Below are 25,983 nucleotides of genomic sequence, written 5' to 3' on the forward strand. Positions count from 1 at the left end.
CATTTGCGGATTTTTGGGGAATTTTCCTTAAAACTCTTGCATAAGCATTCCGGAAAACTGGCTGTGCGCGGGAAATACGGATTGTGCTACTGTAAAGAGGACACTTTTCCATACAAATTCTCAAAAATTTCTCGAGCAAGCCATCTCTGAAGATGCCAGGAGCTCGTGCTTGTGTTTGGTAGAAATTTTATGCTCAACCGTCTCAACTGAAGACATTGAGATTTAATGAGACTTCAAGATAAATAACTGCATAACAAATATTATCCAATTAAAAAATGGAACACCAGTTCACATTAACCAGTGACAATGAAGGTTACGCATATACAATATGTACTCTTGAAACGTATTCTTCAGGCGGGGATTTCATATAGATATAAATAAAGCCGGCTCGACTTTGGCTGCATCGACTTCTTCAGTTCATCCAACAGCCAACATGCAAGCTTTGGTAAGTATCAGCTATTTTTTTCCCGTTGTCTAGATCTAAGCCTTGTTATTTAAATGTTTGGAACATGAACATGTTTAATCCTGCACTCGAATCTAAGCGAACTTCTCGGGTTTGACGGCAAGTTGCGATTTAATAGCGCCGCTAATGTGGCAAAAAGTGCGACAAAACTTCCGAATTAACCCAGTTAGTCAAACTAATTGTTACAATGGAGCTGGGAGTTATTACTCGGAGTTGAAGCGACGGATGTAAGTCTGGATGGTTGTTTTCCAGCTGCCAGATCAGCTGCAGGGATTAATTTTTGATTATTCCTTTATGCGATTATTTCGCTTGGATGCTTAAGTTCCGTGATTTTAAGTGCCCTTAGATGGATTAAATTCTCGCAGCGAACTAAAAAGGTTTTTTCCTGCTGGGTGAACAGTTTTTTTTTGTTTAAAAATACCCCGCTTCAAGAACACAATTTTCGTTAAAATCCCTGATCACGAGCGAAACCGTGAGGGCGTGTATTGGAAAGTGTGCTCTGTTTGATTGAAAATTCCCAAATCTGTCTGGGTTCTTTATTTAAACGAAAAAACGCTGATCTAAACGAAAAAAAAATGTTTGATTTATTTGCAGTCCCTCTGGTAAAATTTGCACGTTTTTCCCAATATCCCTGATGATGGACCAACAGCGAAATTTTCAGGTCTTTTATAGAAAAGTGTGCCCCTTCCAACACAAAACTTCTCAATTGCCCGACTTTCTTCCACAGAATTTCGACTGAAAATTTTGCCAATTTCTTTCTCAAAGAAATACGGTTGATTACTAAAATGTTCACATAGTTTTTAGAAAATGGGCTCTTTTCAATACATAACGCTATAATGGTCTGCCTTTCTTAGTTTACTCAAAATCGACGTTTCCCTTCAAGAAAAACAAGCGTCCTGTTTGGAATCTCTTGTCTCAAATCAAGCCCAAGTTTGCGAATTTTTCGGCTAAATCCTGTTGATGCCACAAAAATGAAACTTTCTCATTTTGAACAAAAAAGAACCCCCGTTCCAACGCACAATTTTTTAGTGGCCTGATTCTTTTGGTTACTTTACAGTGGATGCTAAACTTCAGATAAACCTCGAGCCCACTTTAGAAACTTGATGGACAAATCTTGCCCAATTTTGTGAATTGTTCCACAAATCCCTGCTGATGACGCAAGTATGAAACTTTCAGGTCTTGTCTAGCAAAGTACTCTCTTTCTAACGCAAACATTCTTACTGGTTGGTTTCTCTCAGCTCTCTCACAGTGAGTGGTAAACCACGCGCCCGCATAAGGATTTCGATGTCGAAATCTACTCCAGGTTTGCGAATTTTTCCACAAATCTGTGATGACGGCGCAATAACAGAACTTTGCAGAGTTGTCCAGGACAGTGCCCTCTTTCTAAAGTAAAAAATGCTATTGGTCTGTTTCTCTTGGCTCTCTCACGCTGAACGTTTAACTTTAGGTTAACCACGGGCTTACTTTAGATTATTGACGGCCGAATGCAGCTGAAGTTCGCGAATTTTTCCACAAATCCCTGATGAGGGCGCAAAAATGAAACTTTGAGTATTTGTATAGAACAGTGTACTCTTAACTTCAGGTAAACCACTCGCGCGATTTGGCATCTTTATTGCCACGTTCAGCCCAACTTTTCTTTCCAACAAATTTTTCTAAAAATCCATGAGGAAGGTGAAAAAATGAACCTTTCGAGGCTTCAATAGAAACTGCTCTCTCTTTCCAACCCAGAGATGCGTGGTTGTTGATCGCTTTTGCTTCTCTCACACTGGACTCTTAACTTCAGGATAACCACGCGCCCGATTTGGCATTTCGATTGCCCAATCCAGCTCAATTTTGCGAACTATTCCACAAATCGCTGATGAGTGTACAAAAGTTAAACTTCTCCCGTTTGTATGGAAAAGTGCGCTCTTTCCAAAACAAAAAACCACCCCCGAGTGCCACCATTAGTTCGCCCACAATGGACGAACTAATTCTTCGAGTACCCCACACACTCTGTTTAGGCCATCCGAGGCCAAATCCGGCCCAAGTCTGCGCCTTAAACGAATCAAATTTTCAGCGAATTTAACTAATTTTCGGGCTTTCAGATCATCATCGTTGCCACCTTGGCCTTTGCCAGCGCCGGATACATCGGCTCCCCAGTTCTGGTGGCTCATCCAGCTCCAGTCGTCCACAGCGTTCCAGTCGTTCCAGTGGTGAAAACCGCCCCTGTTCTCATCAAACAAACCCCCTTGATCCCGGTGGTGAAAGCTGCTCCTATTGTTGCTGTGCACTCAGCTCCAGTCATCACCAAGACCATCCAGGCTCAATCCATCGTTCATCCAGCTCCAGTTGTTCATGCAGCTCCAGTTTTAGTGCACCATTAAGTTAAGTTTTCCCCAATAAATGTTTGTTTGATTTCATCCACGCGTTTTTTCCTGGTTTTATTATTAAGGCAACATTTCCTGGCGTAATTTATGGATTTGGTGTGGACGCGGGATAAATCTCGGGCGAGTGACAAGGTGAAGGCGAATAGTGTCGAATCCTGTTGAGCTGCTTAATTTATTAGGAAGAACTTCGTTCGTTTTCTAGTACAAGACTGACTGAAAAGGCGTTTAATTCGGGCGATTTTGCTGGTAAATGCCCGAAAGCAGTTTAGAGTGGCCGCACTGTCCGGCGCCTGGAAAACTATCCGGGGTTTTCTCATTTGCACTTGCATGGAATTGTTTTTCAATCCTCGAATTAATTCAGGGCGATGTTTCAGCAGAAACGACTCACTTTAAACCTTTAAATGATTGAGCGCAAAGTTACAAGGCTTTTTTTGTCAGCGCAAAGATTACCGTTTGGAACTTTAGGCCAACTTTCTCGCCTTTAGCCTTTGGCCATCGATTCTTTGAATACCATCGTTAGTTCACGTAAATATGACTTTCAAAGTTCGGGGTTTCTATCTGGGAAAATTCACTTACCCCGTCCGAACGGAACTCTGTCATCTAAATGAAGAGCAACCGAACTATTTGCTGACGCCACCACGACTAAGAAAGTTCCAAAGGAAGCCTAATCGAACAACAATGGCTAAATCAGACAATCCGATTCGCATCCATCGGCAGCCCAAGAATGTTTTCTGATGACATTCACGCTTAATTAGCTCTGTTATTGGCAAGGAAAATCAATTTTTCCACCAATTATTTCACATTTCCAGCCATTGTCTGCTTGGCAAGGTTAATGGAAATTCTATTACCGGCTGGAATATGCAGACATCTAGGATGGAATAGCGCGGAATGCGTGGAGTATAAAAGGTAAAGCCACCTCGCTAATTTGCGTCATTGTTTGGAAGCTGGCTGGTGAGTCTTCTTCAAAATGTACAAGCTTGTGAGTATTTTTTTATTCAGCTAGATTCTTCAGGTGCCGAAAAAATGCACATCTAGGTCATTGGGGGCATTTTTCAACCGGGGATACCATCTCAAGCGAAAAGCAACTTCCCCAAAAACAGAACTTTCCCATATTTACGCACCTTGTTTTAACATCTTGTTCCTATCAACCGGCACCAAAATCACCTGCCTACCTAAACTCGTTCCAAAGTAGTGAATTTTTGAATGTCGTTCTAGCTAATTTTTACCCTGATTTGCTGCGCCCCTGGATGGTCTGCCCCCGTATCGCATATGGTGCCGCCACCACTGCCCTTTCCGCTGCTGCATCCAGATCCGCTTCTGCCGCTGCTGACGCCCGTCCATCCGCTGCCACCGCCTATTGTCAAGCCCCTGTTCATCCATTAATCGTCTACCGACTGCGCCAAACAACTTGTAACTTTGCAAGCGAATAAAAAATGATTTAGCGTGCATTAAAAATACAATTTCGCCTCAAAATTGGGTGAAGGTGAACAGGAAAAGTCAGGACTGAACTGGTTGCAAGTGATTCCGACGTGAGTTACAACAACCCGAATGCATTCCGGCTTTGTTGGGGGGCGTTTAATGAAAGCCCGAAAAGGGCAGCATTTTATTTATTGTAAGATTTATTAATTTCGTTCGGGCTGCCGTTAGTTGGGGCCTTTATTGTTTCCATTTTTTTCAAGGCGAATTTATATGGAGCGTGAGCGAGTGTGTTTTTTCGGGGAGTTCAAATGTGGAAACGTCCGTCTGAGAATCGATTGACTGATTTATTCATTATAAATGCCAGTTTTGCTATCCTTGTAAGCCCGCGTATTAAAGTTTTACCTTCGGAAAATTGCCATTGATTCCTTGCACAATTAAGGGCCTGAAAACTTACCTATCTAGCGACACAGCCACTAAACTATAGACGGAAGCAGCGACAGAAACTCCTTGCACGTAGGGCACAGTTTTGCACATCCACCAGCCGAGCATCCAGGCTGAAAACAACAAGAAAACCCATTAGAAAAACAGTTTTCCTTCGGAAAATCGTCGTTGTTATAATTTGCGGGTTTCTCGCGATTTAACATGACCGTCCTGAATTTCTACTGCCAAGGCGAAAGCGCCCATAAGGCGGCTTATCGGTCGGCAAGCATAAACAGAAACAGGAAAAACCGAGGAAATTGCCGCCTGAGTGATTTAACGGCATCGGGAATTTTCGAATTGCCCATCTGGGTCAGGGTTCAAGTCTTGATTGGTCATTTGTGATCGGCTCATGGACCATTTCAATGATTTTAACCAGTTTTTCTACAAATCGCTCAGCCTTTACACTCTCTTAACTGGGATTTCGTTATAAGAGGCAGTGCTGAGGAAGGAGAGGATCATTTGGAAAACTGCGAAATTTCCAGGGAAACTGAAAGGAGCAAAGAAAAGTCGGAAATATTGGACCGGCCCAAGCAGCACAGCTCAAAATGATAGAATTTGGCTCTCGAGACCATTGCTCGAACCTGACGAGTTTTTCCGAGTTTCATCTACATTTCTTTTTTGGAATCAAATAGAAGAAGGGTTTCTTCACTTTCCGGAGGTGTAGCAAGCGTTTTTCTGCTAAGGCTGGTTGGTTCAACATTTTTTAAAAATCAGCTTGCAAATGCATGTGCACCTCAATATATGAAAAATCGTCAAAAATCAGGAAAGCTTTCCATTGGACTCGACTGTAGGCCGCTCATAGAGGAAAACTGACTCTTTAAAGTGGCGCAACAAGCACTTTTCTATCTGGGCTCCTTTGCGAGAAACAATTTTTTGAAAATCTATTTGTAAATGGCCAGTTGACAATAAGTTTGCAAATACAAGTGCGCAACTCAGTGCATAAAAAATTGTCAAAAATCAGGAAGGCGTAATGCCCTAGCCCGCTTTTTATCACTTACAGACGATGGCATACTCTTTACAGTGGCGTAACAAGCGATTTCCTATCTGGACTCGTTTGCAATAAATTAATTTTTGAAAATCAGCTTGCAAACCACAAGTCGGCAAATCTGTTCGCAAATGCAAGTGCGCCTCAGTGTATAGAAAATCGTCAAATATTAGGAAAAACTGATGTGTCAGTCAACTTTTCTGCAATAATAGAAGAAGGTTTACTCTTTCCAGTGGCTTAAACAAGCGTTTTCCCATCTCGGCTGGTTTGTGAGAAATGTATTTTTGAAAATCCGTTTGCAAACCGCCGATCGAAAAATCAGTGCTAATACGAAAAATTGCCAAACTTCAGGAAATATTGGACATAAAATTAATTTTGAGACAATAATTGAGAAAAGTTCCGTCTTTCCAGTGGCGTACCAAACTGTTTTCTTGCGGGGCTGTTTTATTTTCAAATTCAAGGGCACCTCAGTATAGAAAAAATTGCCCAATAGCAGGAAAAACTCGGATCAAAGTGAATTTTGCTCCAATAATAAACATAATCCCGGTCTTTTCAGTGGTGTATCAAGCGCCTTCTTGTCTGGGCAAGTTCGTGAGAAATAAAATTTTGAAAATCAGCTTTTAAACCGTCGATCGACAAATCAGTGTTCTGATAGAAGCGCACCTCAGTAGAGAAAAACTCGCCAAATTCGAGTAAAATGTGGAATTTCACTCAATTTTCTGGCGAAAATTCAGGAAACTTTAGTCTTTCCAGTGGCATACCAGTCAGTTTTGTGGAGTTGCTGGTTTGCGAGAAACGAATTTTTGAACGTCAGTTTGCCAAAGGTCGGTCGAATTTTGGACCAGAAATGAACAGAAGTCTGTTCTTTCGAGGGGTATAACAAGCGCTTTGTGATCTTGGCTATTTCGGAAACAATAAACGTTTTCGAAAAAATCAGTTTTCGAAGCGTCGATCAACAAATCAGTGTTCTAATACAAGCGCACCTCATTAGATAAAAAATCGCGAATTGCGAGTAAATTGCGGGATTTCATTCAACTTTCCCGCAAAAATTCAGGATGCTTCAGTATTTTCAATGGCGTACCAATGATTTCTCTGGATGCGCTGGTTTGGGACAAATACATTTTTGAAATTCAGTTTGCCATCCGTCGGTCAATAAGTCGGTTTCCTTATCCATGCGCACATTGGTATGCAAAAAATTGTCGAATACTGTGAAAAACCCGCTTCGAAATTAATTTTGCGGCAATAATAAAACAAAGTCTAGTCTTTCTAATGGTGAAAGCCGCGCTATTTAGGCTTGGTTAGTTCGCGAGAAATATATTCTTAAAAATCAGCTTTTAGAACCTCGATCGACAAATCAGTGTCCCAATCCAAGCGCATCCCAATAGATAAAAAATGCGAGCAAAAGCGGCATTTTATTCAACTTGGCAATGATTCAGGAAAATTCAGTCCTTCCAGTGGCGTACTAAAGATTCTTCTGGCGGGACCAGTTTTTGAGAAGTTCATTTTTAAAAATCAGTTTCCACAAATAAATTTGCCAATGCATGTGCACCTTAGTGCATAGAAAATCGAAAAATTCCAGGAAAACCTGGAATTAGCGTCAACTTTGTAGTAGTGATTAACGAAGATTCAGTCTTGCCAGTGGCGTACGAAGAATTTTTCTAACGGGGCTAGTTTGTGAGAAATAAAATTTTGAAAATCAGTTTGCCAACCGTGAGTTGACCAATCAGTTTTGTAATCCAAACGCACCTCAGTAAATAGAAAATCGTCAAATATTAGGAAAAACTGATATGTAAATCAACGTTTCCGCAATAATAGAAGAAGGTTTACTCTTTCCAGTGGGATGGTTTGTAAAGAATATATTTTTGAAAATCAGTTTTCAAACCGTTCATCGACAAATCAGTGTTCTGATAGAAGCGCACCTCAGCACAGAAAAAAAACGTCAAATCCGAGTGAAATCTAGAATTTCACTCAACTTTCTGGCGAAAATTCTGGAAATTTAGTACTTACAGTGGCGTACCAATAATTCTTTTGGCGATGCTAGTTTGTGGGAAACCACTTTTTAAACGTCAGTTTGCCAAACGTCCTTCGAGAACTCAGTTTTCTTATCCAAGCGCACGTTGGTATACCAAAACTTTCTGAGTTTCAGGAAAAAGTCGCATGAAAGCGAATTTTGGATCAGAAATAAAGAGAAGTCTAGTATTTGGAGAAGTATAACAAGCGTTTTTCCATCTTGGCTAGTTCGAGAGATATACATTTTTGAAAATAAGTTTTTAGAGCGTCGATCGACAAATCAGTGTTCTAATACAAGCGCACCGCAGAAGATAAAAAATGCGAGCAAAAAGCGGTGCTTATTTTATTCAATTCGGCAATAACTTTTTGAGAAGTAAGTTTTGGAAAATCAGTTTCGATAAATCAATCTGCCAATGCACGTGCACCTCAGTGTATAAAAAATCGAAAAAATTCAGGAAAAGTTGACATTGGCGTCAACTTTGCGGTAGTCATTAATGAAAATTCAGTCTTACCAGTGGCGTACGAATAATTTTTTTAGTGGGGCTAGTTCGTGAGAAATAAAATTTTGAAAATCAGTTTGCCAACCGTCGGTCGAGAAGTCAGTTTTATTATCCAAGCGCACCTCAGTAAACAAAAAATCGTCACATACAAGGCTATACCGCCATTCCAATGAACTTTGCGACGGAAATAAAGAAAGGATCACACTTTCTAGTTGCATAAGCGGCGATTTTCTATCTGTGCTGGTTTACGAGAAATACATGTTTTTAAACTAGTTTGCCAACCGTCGGTTGACAAATCGGTGTTCTAATCGAGGCGCATATCAGCATTAAAAAATCGCCAAATAGCAGAAAAAACTGGCGATACAGTCAACCTTGTGGTAGTAATAAATAAAGGTTTGAACTTTCAAAAGGCTTTCAACAACTGATTTTCTGCGTGCTCTCGTTGGCGAGTAATACATTTTAGAAAACCAGTGTGCAAATCGTCAGATAGGAAATCAGTTCTCTTATCCAAGCGCACCTAAGTATATAAAAATTGCCAGATAAATCTAGCATCAAAGTCAACTTCAAGATGATTCTACAGGAAAGTTCGGTTTTTCCAGTGTACAGTTCCAAGTACCGAGCGCTTTTTTGCCTGGATTTGTTTGCAAGAAATAAATGTTTGAAAATCCTTATTATATTCAGTATGCAAAAATTACCAAATATCAGGGAAGACTGGCATTAGAGTCAACTTTGCAACACTAACAAAGAAAAACCCCTCTCCAGTGGCGTAGCAAACCAACGAATAGGAAAACGTCCTGAAAACCTCTAAATACCTTAAAAAGCCTCCGGCTCATGCCAGATAACATCAAAATAAGCCCTAAATATTTGACAATAAAACAGGAAACAGCAGTGGAATCCAAGGTGGCACTAAACCGCAGCACGTGAAGGTAAAACTGAACTCCCGCCCGCATGTAAACACGGCCAAAGCGAAAAACCGCAACCATTTGGTTTGAAGCCGACCCATACCCATAAACCTTGTGGAGTTTTACAGGATTTCTGATCGGTTTTATCTGGAAAACACCGGTGGCATGGCAAGCAACTTAAAACCTGGCAAACTGCGGCTACGAATTTATTCGAATCCTGGCAAATAACACGGGGGGATAAGTGGCATTTAGAACAAATAGAGTGCAAGTTAGGAGTTAAGTTAGTAAACAGTCCGTTTCGGAGGTGTAAATCGGGAATCTGGCCTGGGAGGTTTATTTATGGGAGTTGTTCCAAAGAACTGCGAAGGTTGCATGCAACGCAAGGCGTTCTAAGGGTAAGTTTGAGACGCGGAGAAGTTGAGTTAGTTTTTGGGTGGAACAAGCCTTCTGATTGCAACTTGGAGCGCATTTTCCAGAAAATTTACAAATTCTTCACTTTATCCATACCCATTAATCAGCCCAGCCTGATGAAAGACAGTTGCTTCCAAAATTCCACATTCAAGCCTGTAGTCGCTCCACTGTCTAAAGACCGCGGCAAAAAGCGAAATGGGGATGGAGGTGGCTGTGGAACAATTAGGGAAATAAACCTTGCCATTAATTTTAATGGAAACAAGGAGAATGAGTAATGGCCATGTAAATGTGCCCACAGTGTAAAGTAATTAAGCGCTGCTCTGTGTCAACGCGTCGCCACCTACGGTTTATTTGGTGGCAGTTTTCCTCAAAAAGTTTCCTCAATATTTCCCTAAATCCAACTCCAAGTGTGTCAAGTGGGCGATAAATCCAGCGTTTAGTAGGACTTCGCCACTGTCCGATCCATGCCCTGACCTATCCAGGAAACGTTCAGGAATTCGGAATGTAGTACGTCGATAATTCATGACGGCCTGCAGGATTGCGGAAAATCATGCAGAGACCAATTTGTCACGTTGCCCCATTAAATTAATATTCGGGATTCGTCTGTAGAGCAGCTGCTCGCAATGTTCCAGCCTAATAAACATGCTGTGGAATATAAATTAGCAATTGGAGAATCGGCAATGTTTTGGTCAAGGAAAAGGCTTCTGAACCTCCCTGCAGGCCAAAGGCCTGTGGTCCACTAAACTGGTTGTAACATTTGCCAGAAAAAACACCAAAACTGCTCATTACGATTTGCTATTCTGTGCTCAACAGCCGTTAAGTGGCGTGTACATTTATTCAGTGGCATGTCTATTCCAGGAAATTTGCATTTATGAAGATTACAGGCATGTCTGGATGCGAAAGGGGCTGGAACGTTGGATAATGGAGGGAAGACATTTAATGTTATGCTTTTGCAACGGCTTTGAATCAATTATCTAGTTTAGTGTTGAGAGTTTCCTATTAAATTTTTCTTTTAGATACATTAAACAGAGTGGCAAAGAAACATTGGAAAATTGCAAGTATGTATCACGATCATGATTTCATAAAATGTCAAAAATTCGGGAAAAATGGGGCAAATTTGGCAATTGCCGCCCAATAGAGACCATGATTCCTCTTTTTAGAGGAGAAAATATCAACTCGGTATCGAGTTCCACTTATGAATGACACAGTGTACTAAAAAATTTGCCAACAATTCTAGGAGAAAGGGGTAAGTTTGGCAATTCACACGCAAATAGGGTCATATTTCCTCTATTCAATGGTCCTAATTTCAACTGAGTACCTGCTTTCTATAATAATTGACTAATTTTTAAAAAACTAGCGACATACGTTTGGCACTCTAAAGCTCAATTCGCAGACTTAACTTTCGAGATATGCCAAAAATAAAAAAATTAATGATACATTTTGAAAATTTTTGCGCAGGTTAAGCAAGATATTATCTACCGAATGTCGTTATTTCCTATTCCTCATATCGCTTCAGTTCTACTAGACGCATTTTGAAAAAAAATTCGACCGACTGTTTGTAGAGCAAAGATCAATTCTCAGACTTGGCTCTAGAAATATGGCAAACATTCAAGAAAAATGCTTTACCCTTTCCTAAGCACAGTAATTTCGCTGTGCTTTCTGCATTCGCTTTCTGCATTCTGTTGAAATTGGCGCATTTTCGCAACAGATGGTTTACATAGTAAAAATCAATTCGCACACTTGAGTTTAAAAATATACCAAAAATGCGGAAAATTTGGAAATTTTTGTACCAGTACCAGTACCATATGTCCTCTATCTAACAGCGTTGGTACTAGTTTGTTATCGACTTTCAGTGGCAATCGACAAATTGTTGGAAAAATTGCGACAAACTGTTTGCCTGGCAGAGATCGACTCTCAGACCTCAATTTCAAAGCATGCTGAAACTTAAAAAAAAATGTCGCAAGTTCGGCAATTTGCACACAAATGGAACAACATTTTCTCTACCTAGCCGCGTTTTCATAAATGTACTATCTGCTCTCAGTTAAAATTTCTGAATTTTTGAAAAAACTGCTACAAACTGTTTATACGGTAAAGATCAATCCTCCCACTTGGATTTAGAAATATGCCAAAAATTTAACGAAATTGTGGGAAGTTTTGCAATTTTCGCACATCTAGAGTGACTTTTAGTGTACGGAACGCAGTGAAAGCGAACTCGCTTCCAATTTTCAACTGTTACTGGCAAACTTTTCAAAAATTTTAACAGACAACTTAACGTAAAAAAGCTCAATTTTCACAATTGACTTAAAAATATGCCCATAATTCAATAAAAATGTGGCAAATTTAGTAATTTTTTGTTAAATAGACCAATATTTTGTCTATATAATGGAATTAACTCTAACTTGCTATTTACCCGTAGTTGTAATTGATGATATAAAAAAACTGCGATAGACTGTTTGTACAATCGAGATGAATTCCCAGGATATAATTTATGAATTTGCCAAAAACTCAAACGACTTCTGGAAGCTTTTGCAACAGCCGCACAAATAGCGCAATATGTTATCTATTTAACGGCGTTAATCCTAACTCGCTACCTGCCTACAATTATATTTGATACATTTTTGAAAAAATCGAGACAAGAAGAATTAAGGCTTGAATTTAAAAATATTCAAAAAATTAAGGAAAATACGACAAACTTGGCAACAGGTGGAAATTTAAAGCAATAGTTTCCGTGCCCAACGGACTTAATACCAAATTGCTATCCACTTTCGGTTATAATTGATGATTTTTTGAAAAATCGCAACAGACTTTTGTACTGTAGAGTTGAAATCGCAAACTCGAATTTAAAATGCCAAAAATTGAGGAAAAATTTTGAAAATTTCGTGATTTGTGCACCGATAGGACAGACTATCGTTTATTTAACGGAGTTAATAATAAATCGCTAGCTGCTTGTGATTTAAATTGAGAATTTTTGAAAAACCCGCTACAGACTGTTGGCACGATCGAGATCAATGCTTAAGCCTGAATTTTAAAATACGCCAAATATTTACGAAAAATTCCACACATTTGAAACTTTTTGCACAAACGGGCGGAAATCTCTGCTACTCAACGGCGTTAATAGCAATTTTCTGCATACCTGCAGTTGTAAATGAGAAAATTTTGAAAAAAATCGTGCGGTTTGTACAGAAAAGGTAAATTCGCAGACTTGATTTTAAAAAATTGCCTAAAATTCAGGAAAAATTCGACTAATTTGGAAGTTTTTTTTGTCGATTAGAGCTACATTTGTGCTACATAACAAGCGGTAATATCGATATGCAATATATCTTCACTTGTAATTGAAACATTTTTGATAAAATCGCGACGGACGGTTTGCACACTAAAGATAAGTTCGCAGACTGGAATTTCAAAATCTGCGACTCATTTAAAAATTTTCAATAATGAAAAATGCTGCAATTTCGGCCATTAACGCCCAAATATAGTATCATCCCCTCTGCGAAACGGAGGAAAAGTCAAATCGCTATCGACTTTCAATCATAATTTACAAATTTTTGAAAAAATCGCGACAGATTTAATTTAAAAGAAAACGCCAAACATTTCACGATAATTTCGCAAATTTGGCAATTTTTGCACAAATAGAACCACCTTTGCTTTATTTAACTGCCGTAAATCCAACTTTCTATCTACTTTTAGTGATGGTTATAGTTACGGCCTTCATAGTTGAGAATTCTCAAAATTCAGTCGCAACACAAGTGCGGGATTTACCCCAAACATTCAATACCATGAAATTGAAAGTGGCAAAAACCATTCACTGAGAGTGTGAATAATTTGAGCATCCCAGTGAAAATGATTGGAATTTAGTACGGCAAACCGGTTTTAGGAAATGTGCCGAAGACTTCCAGAACAGCATTCGGCCTGGAAACTGCATGGATTTCACGGCTCGGAACATTCTCATTACGAGCCGATTCCGAACATCTCATCTATGAGTTTGCCCATATCCAAACCAATTATTCGCATCATTCCGATCCATTTGAATTGTCCGAATTGAATCGAATCGATTCTGGATCTGTCCAGGCCCGGAAGCGGGAAACGATTTGCCTCTGAAAGCATTCAAGAGGCCAAAAACTCTAGACAATTTACATTTTCCTGGCCGAATACCTGGAGATTGATCCTTAGAGCGTAAAGCGAGAAGTTTTCCCAAAGGCTCAAACCCGGCAAATACTTAACTGGGTTACGTCGGCAGGCAGAAAGACGCAGCTAATTCAGACTCTGCTGAATTTCCGCGTTTTCCCCCCTGCAGGTCTAATTGAGGTAAAAATTTCCGGGAATGTGAATTCGATGAAAGAAGCAACATGGTAGAAAGAGGAAAGTTTGAGCAGGAATTTAATCTCGGCTCTTAATAATGATGCATTGTCAGGGCTTCATTAGCGGCCGCATTGCATCCAGACTTTCCATCGCAATCGAATTCCGGGGGTTTTGCGCGATTAATTAATTTCGCATTTAAATTCCCAGTCTTGTGGCCTGCTTCCATAAACCTCCTGCTTCCTGTTTCAGGACTATAAAATACCAACTTCGTATAAATATTTCTGCAGGCAGGATATCCAATGCACTATTGGCCTTGCCTGCGTTCGTTCTCCTTTTCACCTGGGCTGACCAGGTCGGCGTCCTAGTTTACCGCCGCGACGCCCGCGACGCCGCACCGTATTTAGGCCGAAGAAGATTCAACCTAATATTGCACCTGCGTGATTCCAGCCAGCCAATGTTGCGATCAAAGTGCACGAAACAGGAAGTTTTCATTTTTATCTCTGCTTCTTTATTTCCAGCCCTTTTTCACTCTTCCAATTTTTCCCTCAAATGTTCAGCATTTCCGAGGAAGTGGCTCTTAAACAGTCCAACAACTTGGGGCCTGACGCCTCTGGCGCAGTCGGTAGGATGCCAGTTCGGATTTTTCTACTTTTTCAGCTTTTAGGGCTTCCCAAAAATCAATAAACCGTCGGGACCCAGCTGAATTTTACACAGTGGCAACTTGAACCGTCCTTTATACTGTGCGGAAACTTCGAGTTGTTCTTTGTGTTCCTTTCAGTGCTACGCACACCTTTGACTACTAACAAGGGTGAAATTTATAGCCTGCAGTTTAAACACCTCCAAAACATCATTAAAGTTGCACAGCCGTGTCAAACTTATCCGGTGAACAACGGAAACCTTCTGTTACTGTCTTTAGAAACCTGAAGTGCTTTACTCTTGAGGTTTGAGAGTTTGACGTTTATTAAAGCAGGTCTTCAAGCCAGAAAAATTTCAAAATTTCCTCAACTTCAAAATCCTCCAAAAAATCAACCCACAGTCCCACACTCACAGAAGCGAAGTTTTATCCACGCACATGCCAAATCTTCATTTACGCCAGGGCATAACCTCTATCTTTCCTGTATCATTCTTTCAAGAGTTATGGATTTTTTTATGGAAAATTCGAATGCTGCCAAAAAATCAGCCAAGGCTGAAATTTTAGCTAAAATGTGTCCCTGTACTGCTTGAAACTTCACCTACTCTGTGAAGAAAGCTAAAGTTGTTTTACTTTCCATTGAGGAACTTTTTAATTTTTTAATGCGCCTTCAAAAGTGAAAGAATCGCGTATTTCTGCCCCAATTTCAAGCCCCATTTTGAGCTCAACGGATTTAAACGAACTTTCGCCCATCTAGGCTTCAAACCTTCGGTTACATCCGGACAGAACTTCAGTTTTTGATTTCGCGTTAGCTAAGAGTCAACGCTGGATTTTTAGTTAAATTATGCTCATGTGCGGTGTAATACTTCAACTCCTAACACTGGAGTTAAAGTGTTTTACATTCCAGTGGAGGACGTTTTCATGTTTCATACGCGTTCAAGAGCGAAAATTTCAACCTCAACTTCAAAGTCCTCCAAAAAATCTATCAGTTTTTAGATTTAACTGCGGTTTTGTCCACCTTCAGTTTCACTAGGACGAAATCTCAGTCTTTCATGTTGGCATGTTCAAGGGCTATTATTTTTTTCGCTTGAAGTGTGAAAATTCCTTCGACTCGGAGTCAAATACTAAGTTTCAAATGCCCCTGAAAAATCAATAAATCCTCCGAAAAACGCAAGACTCGGTCGACTTACACCATGAAACTTCAGCTACACCGTGTACAAAGTTAAATGTGTTTTTCATTCCTGCCTGGGAGATTCGAGTTGTTTTGGAGGTTTAAAAAGTGAAAATATCGCCGATTTCAGCCCCAAAATCAAAAAGCCCCAGGAAATTTAAACAAGTTCAGGCCCAAGTTAGGCTTCGTTTGTGTACACTGGAAACTTTCAGTTAAACTGTGTGGAAACTTGACGCTTTTATCTTCAGAAGTTTGGTAGTTATAATTTTTTTTGATGCGCGAAACATAAGGATTTTTTTCCACTTTTGCATAAGGTTTGAAAGCCCGCAAAAAATAACTGGAAGATCGAATAGAAGTTAGATTTTGTCACTTGCTCCCTAAAACTTCATCTTTACTGTTCAGAGAATTAAAGTTGTGTCCCATTTTGGCCTGAGAGGTTTGAATTTTTTTAGCGAGTCTTGAAAAGTGGAAACCTGTTCTATTTCAGCTGTTTTTAATTCAAAATTCTCTGAAAAATCAACGCATCCATAGATTTAAGTCAGGGTTGCTCTACGAAGACCAGAAACATCCAGCTAAACTGACCAGACACTTCAAGCGTTTATCTTGAGAAGTTTGGGAGTTATGAATTTTTTGGACTCTTGAAGCGTAAGGATTCGGTCGACTTTTCGCATAGGCTTGAAATCCCGCAAAAATCACCGGAGGTTGGGATGGAAGTTAGATTTTGTTACTTGCGCCCTAAAAGTTCATATCTACTGTTCAGAAAGTAAAAGTTGTTTCCCATTTTGCCCTGAGACCTTTGAATTTTTTTAGCTAGTCTTTAAAAGTGAAAACCTGCTCTATTTCAGCCTTTTCTAATTCAAAAAAACTGTAAGAAGTCAACGCATTTTTTAGATCTAAGTTAGGGTTGGTTTATGTAGACCTTAAACCTCCAGCTAAACTGACCAGGAACTTCAAGAGTTTATCTTGAGCAGTTTGGGAGTTATGAATTTTTTGGATGCTTGAAGTGTAAGGATTATGTCCTTTCGCTGTAGGCTTGAAAGCCCGTAAAAATCACTGGAGGTTGGGATAGAAGTTAGATTTTGTCCATTTGCGCCAAAACTTCATCCCTTCTGTTCAGAGAATTAAATTTGTTTCCCATTTTGGCCTGAGAGGTTTGAATTTTTTTAGCGAGTCTAAAAGTGCAAACCTGCTCTATTTCAGCATTTTCTGATTCAAAAAACTCTAAAAAGTCAATGCATTTTTAGATCTCACTCAGGGTTGGTCTATGTAGTCCTGAAACCTCCAGCTAAACTGATTAGAAACTTCACGCTTTTATCTTGAGAAATTTGGGAGTTATGATTTTTTTTGGATGCCCGAAAGGTAATGATTCTTTCGACTTTTGCTTAAGGTTGGAAAGCCCGAAAAAGTTCACTGGAAACTCGAGTTGAAATGAGGAGCTGCTTTTGTCCACGTGCGTTGTAACACTTCGCCTACACTCTGCAGCAATTAAAAGTTGTTTCCTGTTCTAGTTTAGGAGGTGTGAATTTTTTTATTGAGCCTTCACAAGTGAGCCCTGCCTACATTTCAGCTTCCAATTCAAAATCCTGAAAAAAATCAACGCGTCTTCAGTTGTAAGCCAGCTTTTGAGTGCGCACACCTGAAACCCTCCGCTACGGTGTCAAGTCATCAGAAATGCTAATATCGTCCAGTTTCGCAGTAAAAAAAAAAATTTTCAACCATAACTTGGTCAGGTTTTAAAACTTCATCCAGCCTATTTGAACCACAATACGATGCAAATGAACATTGCACACACTCTAAGTCATGTTCGGAGTCAAAAGCCAACTCCCATCTTTCATAGTTCTTTGCTGCAACGTGTCAAAACATGTTTTTCCCAATCACATTGACCGTGACTTACCAAAGCTCACATCCATCGACACAAAATGGTTTGAAAACGCGATTGGAACTGGCTCAATATCCTGTCCTAAGACCATTTATCAAACTATATTAACTCATTGACTGGCCGGTTAAGCAAATATGAATAAAAGGAAAAGCGAACAATATTTATGGTCCATGAGGAAAAGAAACCGGGAAGTTAAAGAGCTCCGTTATATATGGCGGCATCCCCGAGGACGAGGACAAATTGATTCATTTTGCAGGATTTATTCCATCAAGGTCGGAGATTAAATTCACTTAGAATTGAAAAATGATTCTGTGCCCTCTATATGGCTCGGTTCGGCCATAAGTCCAAGCAATCTGATTGGGAAATTGGGTATGATTATTGGGGAATTGGCCCCCTGCATCGGTCTGAATGATTTTAATTTTTTCACTTCAGGCTATATAATTGTGCATGAAAATCAACAAAAAAAATGTTGCATTTTCCGAGTTTCTCCCGAGTTCTACTAATGCTGGGAAAGTTGGAAAACTCCCTTTCTTCATCAGGCGGAAATGTACAGTTGGGCCACATATGTATTTCCCAAGGAAAATCATTGACATTGAAAGCGGTTTAATTTCCAGACTGAAATAGGCATTTGATTCCCGTCGTCAACGAGAGGAAATTCATTTCCCAGGCCTGTTTGTTGCCAGAGTCGATTTTTCCGCTGCGAGAGCAGCGAATGTGAACTTGAGGCTGGCGCTCAATTTCTCATCAAACGGGAGATTGAGGGAACGTTTTGCAAAAATCCGTTTGAGGGAGATTAAATTTGTCGCCTGCCGAGGGCGTTTTGGCCCTTAAATCCCCAAAGTTTTCCTTTCGTAATTAACCGAGCACACGATCAGATTCCCAATGAACTCACTTGCCAATCCAGATGGGATCTTCCGCGGTTAATTAGAACAATTGACCTAATAAGGGCCCGGGAAGTTGATTTATAAATCAGCTGATGGCTACATTTTCAAGTGGCAGGTGTTCAATCAGGTCAGCGAAGCGCTGAAGTCGGGGCGCTGAACTGCACCATTTTTCCCATCGAAAACTTTCCAAAGTCAGCGCGCTCGGCAAATTGCAAAGTTCGCTGTTATTAACAATGATTTCTGCCTAATTCCGGCCATTAAAAGTCGCTTTATATGTTTGCTGGTTAAAGCATCGGTGCTCAACAGAGTGTCCCAGTTTGGCCCAGTTTGACTGACCTCCTCCAAACCGAAGGTCCCATAATTAGACCACTTTAATAATGAGGGGCCCAACTTTAGGAAAGGGCGACAAAAACTTTAAGATCTTTCACCCTTGCGGAGGACAAAACCCCAAACTTTCCATCCTCTAGGCGCGAATCATATATTCGCTTCGACATCAATTTTCTGTTCTTGCTGGTGTAATTAATGACATCAGAACTGGGTTAAGGTAACTGCGATTTGATAGTGTTTTTCCTCGGGTCCCAAGATTTCACGTAAACTTGCATAATCTTGAGTATTGAGCCCCTGAGTTGGCCAGAAAAAAGCGATTTAAGTGGTTCAGGATGCGTTTTTTTAACTAGAGGACAGTTGGCCGAAATGGGTCACAACCCTTATAATACGGCCTAGTTTACCAAAATCGACTGTTTAACTAGCGCTCTAAATGGAAATTTATCCAGCTGGACAGCTCGATTGTTATCCACAACAATCCTAACTGGACATCCCATCATTATTCCTATTATTCCTCATACTAGTGGCTGGCAAATTGGACACTGGCTTTTGATATACTTGCCCTCTTCACTTGTATTGAAGAATAGTATTTAAGTTACTTTCTTGAAGATATTTTATGGGTTTTCAGACAAGAGTTTAAGGAACTAGTCAGGAAAGAGTCTGGAAAAAAATTCGTAAAATCTTCGAAAAAGCTCCCAATGAATCCAATGTTATTACATTCCTACAGAACATTATACTCTTTTAAATGCGAGAACTGGTGCTTTTCCCTCTCAATAAGGTTTTTGGGAATACATTTTTCAAACTCATTCTATAACTAATTGTCGCTCACGAAGCGCAATCAGATGATCGAAAATTTGTAAAATCCTAGCCAAAGACGCAATTGAACCCAGTTTTATGGCATAAGTCGAAAAAAGTGCGCCCCTGTAAATGCCGTAAAATGCGCATTTGGGAATTAACCAGTTTTTTGGAAATCCACTTTTGGAACTTCCGCTGCAACGAATTGACGCTCATAAGGCGCTCTCAGGTGAAATTTGTTAAATCTTGAATAAAAAGCGTCCTTAAATTGAAGTTTGTGACACGAGTAAAGCAGTAGGTTCTCCTTTAATTGTAAAATTTGCTCTTTTTAATCTCCGCAGGATTTTCGAAAATTCCGAAAAAATCGAGTCGCATTCTCCAACAAATTGGCGCCCACTCAGAGGACTGAAAATTCGTAAAATCTTGGAAAAATTCCCTATTGAAATACATTTCTTGGTTGAACTTAAAGAAAATGTGCTCTTTACCCTGCAGTAACAGTCGCTTTTTTTTATATCAGTAAGTTTTTAGGTTTCGATGGTTTTTACGAATTGGCGCTCCTTAAGAGCAGTCAGATGATTAAAGTTCGTAAAATATCAGAAAAAATTTCCATTGAACTCACTTTTCTTGCCGAAGTAACGTAAAAGGCGTGTTTTAAAACACTGCTCTGTACTTTCCTATCTCAACTGGTTTGTTGGAAATTGACTTTTGAAACTCAGGCTGAAAAACTTCCGTAACTTGATTGTTTTGGTCTTAATGAGGCAAAAAGCGTTTTTTCAGATGGTGTAATTTTCGATTTTCTACGTTAACACGTTTTGCGGAAAGAACATTTTTAAACTCACAGTGCAACGAATTGTTGCTCATGAATTGCGTATGTTGTTAATAAATACAAACGCTTTTAAATGCCTTAAAACGCGATCTTCGAGCTGAATCGCTTTTTTGAGAACGAATTTCTAAACCTTACTCTACAACGATTTGTCGCTCGTTAAGCGCCCCTAGAGGACTGAAATTCGTAAAATTATATAAAAGAGCGCAATTGAACTGAATTTTAAGATTTGAATTGCACAAAAGATGCGCTTATAAAAACCATAAAATGCGCTTGTCGAACTCCATCAGTTTTTTGAAAATGCGTTTTTGAAATAATCACGCTGCAACGCACATAAAGTGTACTCAGATGATTGCAACTTCGTAAAATTGGCGAAAAAAGTTCGCTGTAACAGAATTTTGCGGCGGGACTAAAGGAAAAAGCACTCTAATGCCGTAAAGAGCGCGTTTCTGCCGCAACAGATTTAGTGAAATAACATTTTTTAAATTCAGCCTGCAAAAATTGTCGTTCATAAACCGCACTCAGAATAAAAGCTTTTTCGAGGGCTCACCAAAGCTGCGTGTAAGAGTAAAGAAAAAATGCAGTCTTTTCTGGGTACCGAATCCTAAATCTTAAGTTTGGACTTTTGATTATTGGCCAGAAGATTGAATTTTGACGACAGGAGACACGTTTTTAAAGGCAAACTTGCACAAGCCTGTTTTCAATTGCGCCAAATCTACTGACGGTTTTTGCGCTTACCAGCAAAGACTTCCAGTATGGACAATTGAAAAAGTAGCTTTTAAATCGAGGTTTTAGAAGTATATTTTTTTTAAACTGAGTCATCAAAAATGTGCAGTTAAAAAAAATCTTTAAAATGAACCAACGCTCCGAACGTGCTGGAAACGCTCATTTTCTTCGTGGGTCTTTTAGCTGCAGCGGTTTTAACAGTAGAGTTTTTAGAGTCAAACCTGAAATATGACGTTAACATTTCTATGTCGAAAACGTGAAAATTCGTAAAAAATTACCCAAAGCTCTGAAGTTTTTGAAGTTTTGCTCGCCTATCGACTTTTGCGACAGAAAAACTATCCTTTAATTCGCAGGATTTTGTTGAACAGAAATTTTTAAAGCCATGTGTACAAAGTAACGCTTTTGCTCCAAATAGCGCCAACTATAAACAGTTGTAGAAAATCTCCCAAGCCTTTAAATCTAATAATTTTGAGCACACTGATCAACCAAGGCCTCATGTGTGAGGCGGTGAATAATCGAGGTGTTTTTCTGCGGAGGTTTAAAAATGATTATTTTTTCACGCCAAGTCTAGAAAACCAGAAGACACTCGAACCCCTTGGAAATGTTCCACATTTATTAAGTGAGAATTCTGCCAACATTGTGCCAACTTTCCGTGCTTTATTCAATATTTAGAGGTACATAAGTAGAGAAAACGTATGCACTAACGTCAATATTCCAAACGGAGCACTTTGCCGGGAAAACCGAAACCGGCTACACATTTCATTTTCCTGGCTGTTCTCTTTACACAATACTTGCACATGCAGATTGGTCGAATTTAAAATGAAAATTCGCGGCAGCTGAATGGGGTTGTTATGGGGGGCGAAAAAGACCACCACTTTGGGCCCGGATAACAAAAACAACCGGCTGAACTTGAGCAACTGAAATCATTGAGGTTTTATCAGACTTCTCGTTTTATTTGTCCATAATGTTGGGATGTTTTGACCAAATTTATGCTGGCTAGACGGTGCTAAGGGCGAAAATGCTTGGGGATTTTCTGTTTATTTCCAGTGCCGTTTTGAGGCCAGTGAATCGAGGAGCTGAAATGTTGCTTTGTAAATAAATGCGTCTTTGAGCCCGGGAAACGGTTGGCTGTTGTAGGGCATGCCCGATGACCCCGAAGGGTAGCGACCCCAATACATGCAGCTGAGGCCTCAAGTCAGGTAAATTGATTTGTATGTCACTTCCATTCGCAAGATTTTGTTCCATTTTCCATGATTTCCCTTGCATTGTCATCGATCGATCCCCATTAAAATTTCAATGGCTGGACTTAAGCAGCAAGGGAACGGCAACTAATAGTCAGTTGAACACACTGGTTGATATATCCAGGATCCGGAAAAGCTGGCACTTTTACAGCGCGATCCAGATATGCTTTGCTCGAGTTTTATGGCTTTATTTACTCGAGAGCAGCCCCATTATAATGTGCTTGAAAGCGAGCAAAATCTCATTATTTATGGGCAGATCTGAACGATGGCTTCTTCAAATGCAACTGCATTTTGTGCATTTTTCCTTGCATGGCAACGTTCTAATTAAACTAGCCGGTTTAATATGGGCAACATAGTCGCTAATCGGGTACGAAATGCATGCGGATTATGCGAAAATCGTCCAGCCTCGATAAATCCAGTAATAAATTGAAACATCCTATTAGAGGCGCGGGAACAAAGCTGGTCCGAACATGCAGTTCAAGGACAGCATCTGGTCAGATGTCCTCGATGAAATTGCCAAACTTTTAAATGATAAAACGCATCCTGACCGGGAAGTTTCGAAAACTTCTTCACTCGTCCAGGCCCCATATTTTCCCTAACATTGTGGCTCTTTGAATAAACATTCGGAGATAAAGTGAAGCCTTTCATCGCGAAACTGGTCGATAAGACTTGACAATGAGATGCGGATGACGCTTCTTATGGCTTAAAAGAAAATTAGGATTTAGTGCTTTCAGCTCCAGTTGATAGTCGGGGACATTTTTGATTCCAACTTCAGGAGTTTTTTAAATAATATGCCGCAATTTCCAAAATTGGTCGAAAATTCAAGGGAACCAGGATTTTTCTATAAAATGGTCCAAAACCCAGAATTTTAGCCGCCTTGAGTTGGAATTTTTTAAAACCCTGTTCAAATGCAATTTAGAGTGATATATATATCAACTTTCAAGTTTAAAAAATTGCGAAAAACTGATTTTCCAAAAAATTCAAAAACTTCCATGAATTCGATGCTTTTCAGCCAAATAGCAAAATGCCTTCTATAGTCAATGGAGCAATCTCAGTTCCTGTCTCTTTACAATGATTGATGATTTTTGGAAGAAAACCTTGCCAACATGTTCAAAGCACAGCTGCTATATTGAAGTCTAAAAAATCGCCACAAATCATTGAAAATCGATATCAAATTGATATTTATTCGCAAAATAGACCAAAATTTTCGCTATCGGCTGGTGCAAAAACCCTCCTTCTATCGATTCGATTTTCAATGGTGGGTGATAATTTTTTGAAAAAAATCCGGCGAATGTGTCATAGAAGAATGACTGCAGATACAACATTTAAAGTCATGACGTTGCAAAAAATTGACGAAAATTTCCATCAAATCGATACTTATGGACCTCATCCAACAAGGAGTCTTCAGTTCAGTTCTTCTGTCGCAGAAATAGCAACTATCTGCTTGCAGCAGAAGCTCGGCGATGATTTTTTGAAAAAACCTTGCCAGCGTGTTTTGCAGGAAAAAGTGCAGTTGCAAAAGTTTAAGTTTAAGACATCGCCAAAAACCCACGAAACTTGTTATCAAATCGATACGCATTAGCCTGATAGAGCGAACATTTCCCAATCAAACGGTTCAAAAAGTGGTAATCTGGCAATTGGTCAAGCTTCGAGAGGATTTTTGAAAAAAAAATGTTTCCAACGTTTTTAGATCGAAAATTCAGTTGCTACATTCAAGTTTCAGACGTCGCCAAAAAGTCACGAAATTTCCCACGAAACCTATACTTTTTATCCTAATAGAACAAGCATTTCTCTATCCAGTGGCGTACAAAATGCCCATCTGCTCTCTTTCGAAGTTACGTCAGGATTTTTTTAAAAATTTGAAAAAATTGAAACAATTTTGTCTACATTGAGGTTTTAAATGTCATCTAAACTCGAACAAATTTGCAATGAAATACTGATTTTTTTCGCCTAATAGCCCGAACATTTCTGCATGAAATGGTGAAAAAATGGACCATCCAAAGCTGTGTCAGAAACTGTGTTTGGAAAAAAAATTTCAAGGGGACATCAAATGAAAAAATATAGTCGCCACAATCAAGTTTGAGTCATTGCCACAGATTGACGAAATTTGCTTCAAAATCGATGTTTTTTGACTTAATAGAACCATAATTTCTCTATCCAACGGCTCAAAATGTGATCGTCTGTCTAATTTTTCAACTGCCTAAAAATTTTTTGTTACAAAAATTTGGTAACGATTTGTTGAGCAGCAAATTGAGTTTAAGGCAAAATTCAAGTTTAAGTAATTGCTGAAAAACAACAAAAATTACTATTAAAATGGCAGTTTTTGAGCTTCTAAAACCAGCATTTTTCTATTCACTACTGCAAAAAGTGACCATCTGCCTACTGCACTGCTACTACATCTGCAGTTGCAACTTTTAGGTTTAAGTCAATACCAAAAATAAAAATAAAATTACTCAAATCGATACTTCTTCACCTACTAAAACAAGTATTTTTCTATTTACCGGTGCAAAAAGTGACCATCTGCGTACTTTTTAAGCTCCGTAAGGATTTTTTGAAAAAATCTTGCCGTTTTTTAGAGCAAAAATGCAGCTGCAACAGTCAAGTTTAAGAAATCGCGAACAATTGTCAAACTTTGTTATCAAATTGATATTTTTTCACGCCATAGGTCAATCAATTCTCTGTCCAGCGGCGCAAAAAGTGATCATCTGCGTACTTTCTAAGCTGACTGACGATTTAAAAGAAAATATTTCCTTTTATAGGAAACATTTTATTTGCAACATTCAAGTTTAAGATACCGTCAAAAATCAACGAAATTTGCTATCAAATCGATATTTTCTGATATAATGGAACAAGCATTTTAATATCGAACGGCGAAAAAACTGACTATATATCCAGTTTTGAAACCACGTGAGAATTTTTTGAAGAAATCTTGCCAACGGTTTTTAGAGCAAAAATGCAATCGCAACATTCATGTTAAAGTCATTACCAAAAATCGAGCAAATTTGCCATCAAATATATACTTACTGACTGAATAGAATTATTATTTCCTCATCCAACAGTGAATAAAATTATTATCTGACTAATTCTGAAACTGCGTGAGAATTTGTTAAAAAAATCCTGCCAGTTTTTTGGAGAAAAATGCAGTTGCACACTCAAGTTGAAGATTCCGCCAAAAACGTAAGAAAATTGCGAGAAAATCTACGCTTATCGGCATAACAGAAATCAGTTTATTTTAATATATAACGCAAAAAGTCACCTTCTGACAAAATACAAAACAAATTCTCAAAACTTTTCCAAGAAGAAAAAACCTGGTTCCAGCGATCAGATTTAAGACATTGTCAAAAAATGAAGAAAACCCAGACAAAATCACCACTTTCAGCAATAATAGACCAACATTCCGCTATCAAATGCAACTAAATCCAGGCCTCTCACTCTCACTTGCCAAAAAAAGTTTTTTATAACCCAAAAATTTTCAATTTCCCAACTAGCACCTATTGAAAGTAGTACCTAGTACCTATTGAAAGTGTCAAATTTGAAGTTCCCAAACAAGAAAAATTCCTGTAAACTCAGCAACCATGGACTCAGCGCCGGATATGGATGGACTCATCAAAGGCTGCTATTGCGGCGACATACTGGACGATGAAGAGAAGACGTTTGTTTACGTGGAAGGAACG

The 25,983-nt window shown here is 39.2% G+C and overlaps 2 protein-coding genes across 2 annotated transcripts in view; one reads left to right on the forward strand and one right to left on the reverse strand.

The window, feature by feature from the left end:
- Positions 1 to 25,983, reverse strand: part of LOC109541454 (neuropeptide SIFamide receptor) — a 40,741-nt gene that overhangs the window by 10,600 nt on the left and 4,158 nt on the right. Inside the window, exon 2 of the mRNA XM_019910311.2 lies at positions 4,703 to 4,802. Coding sequence (XP_019765870.1) covers positions 4,703 to 4,802 — 100 coding nt within the window. The remainder of the gene's footprint in view (positions 1 to 4,702; positions 4,803 to 25,983) is intronic.
- Positions 342 to 2,862, forward strand: LOC109541458 (larval cuticle protein F1). The gene is made up of 2 exons (XM_019910314.2): positions 342 to 445; positions 2,548 to 2,862. The coding sequence occupies exons 1-2, from the start codon at positions 434 to 436 to the stop codon at positions 2,824 to 2,826; spliced, it is 291 nt and encodes a 96-aa protein (XP_019765873.2). The 5' UTR covers positions 342 to 433; the 3' UTR covers positions 2,827 to 2,862.

Source organism: Dendroctonus ponderosae, unplaced genomic scaffold, assembly GCF_020466585.1.
Source record: "Dendroctonus ponderosae isolate FM_Combo_2020 unplaced genomic scaffold, Dpon_F_20191213v2 Dpon_F_20191213_1, whole genome shotgun sequence".
In the NCBI taxonomy this organism is placed as follows: Eukaryota; Metazoa; Arthropoda; class Insecta; order Coleoptera; family Curculionidae; genus Dendroctonus; species Dendroctonus ponderosae.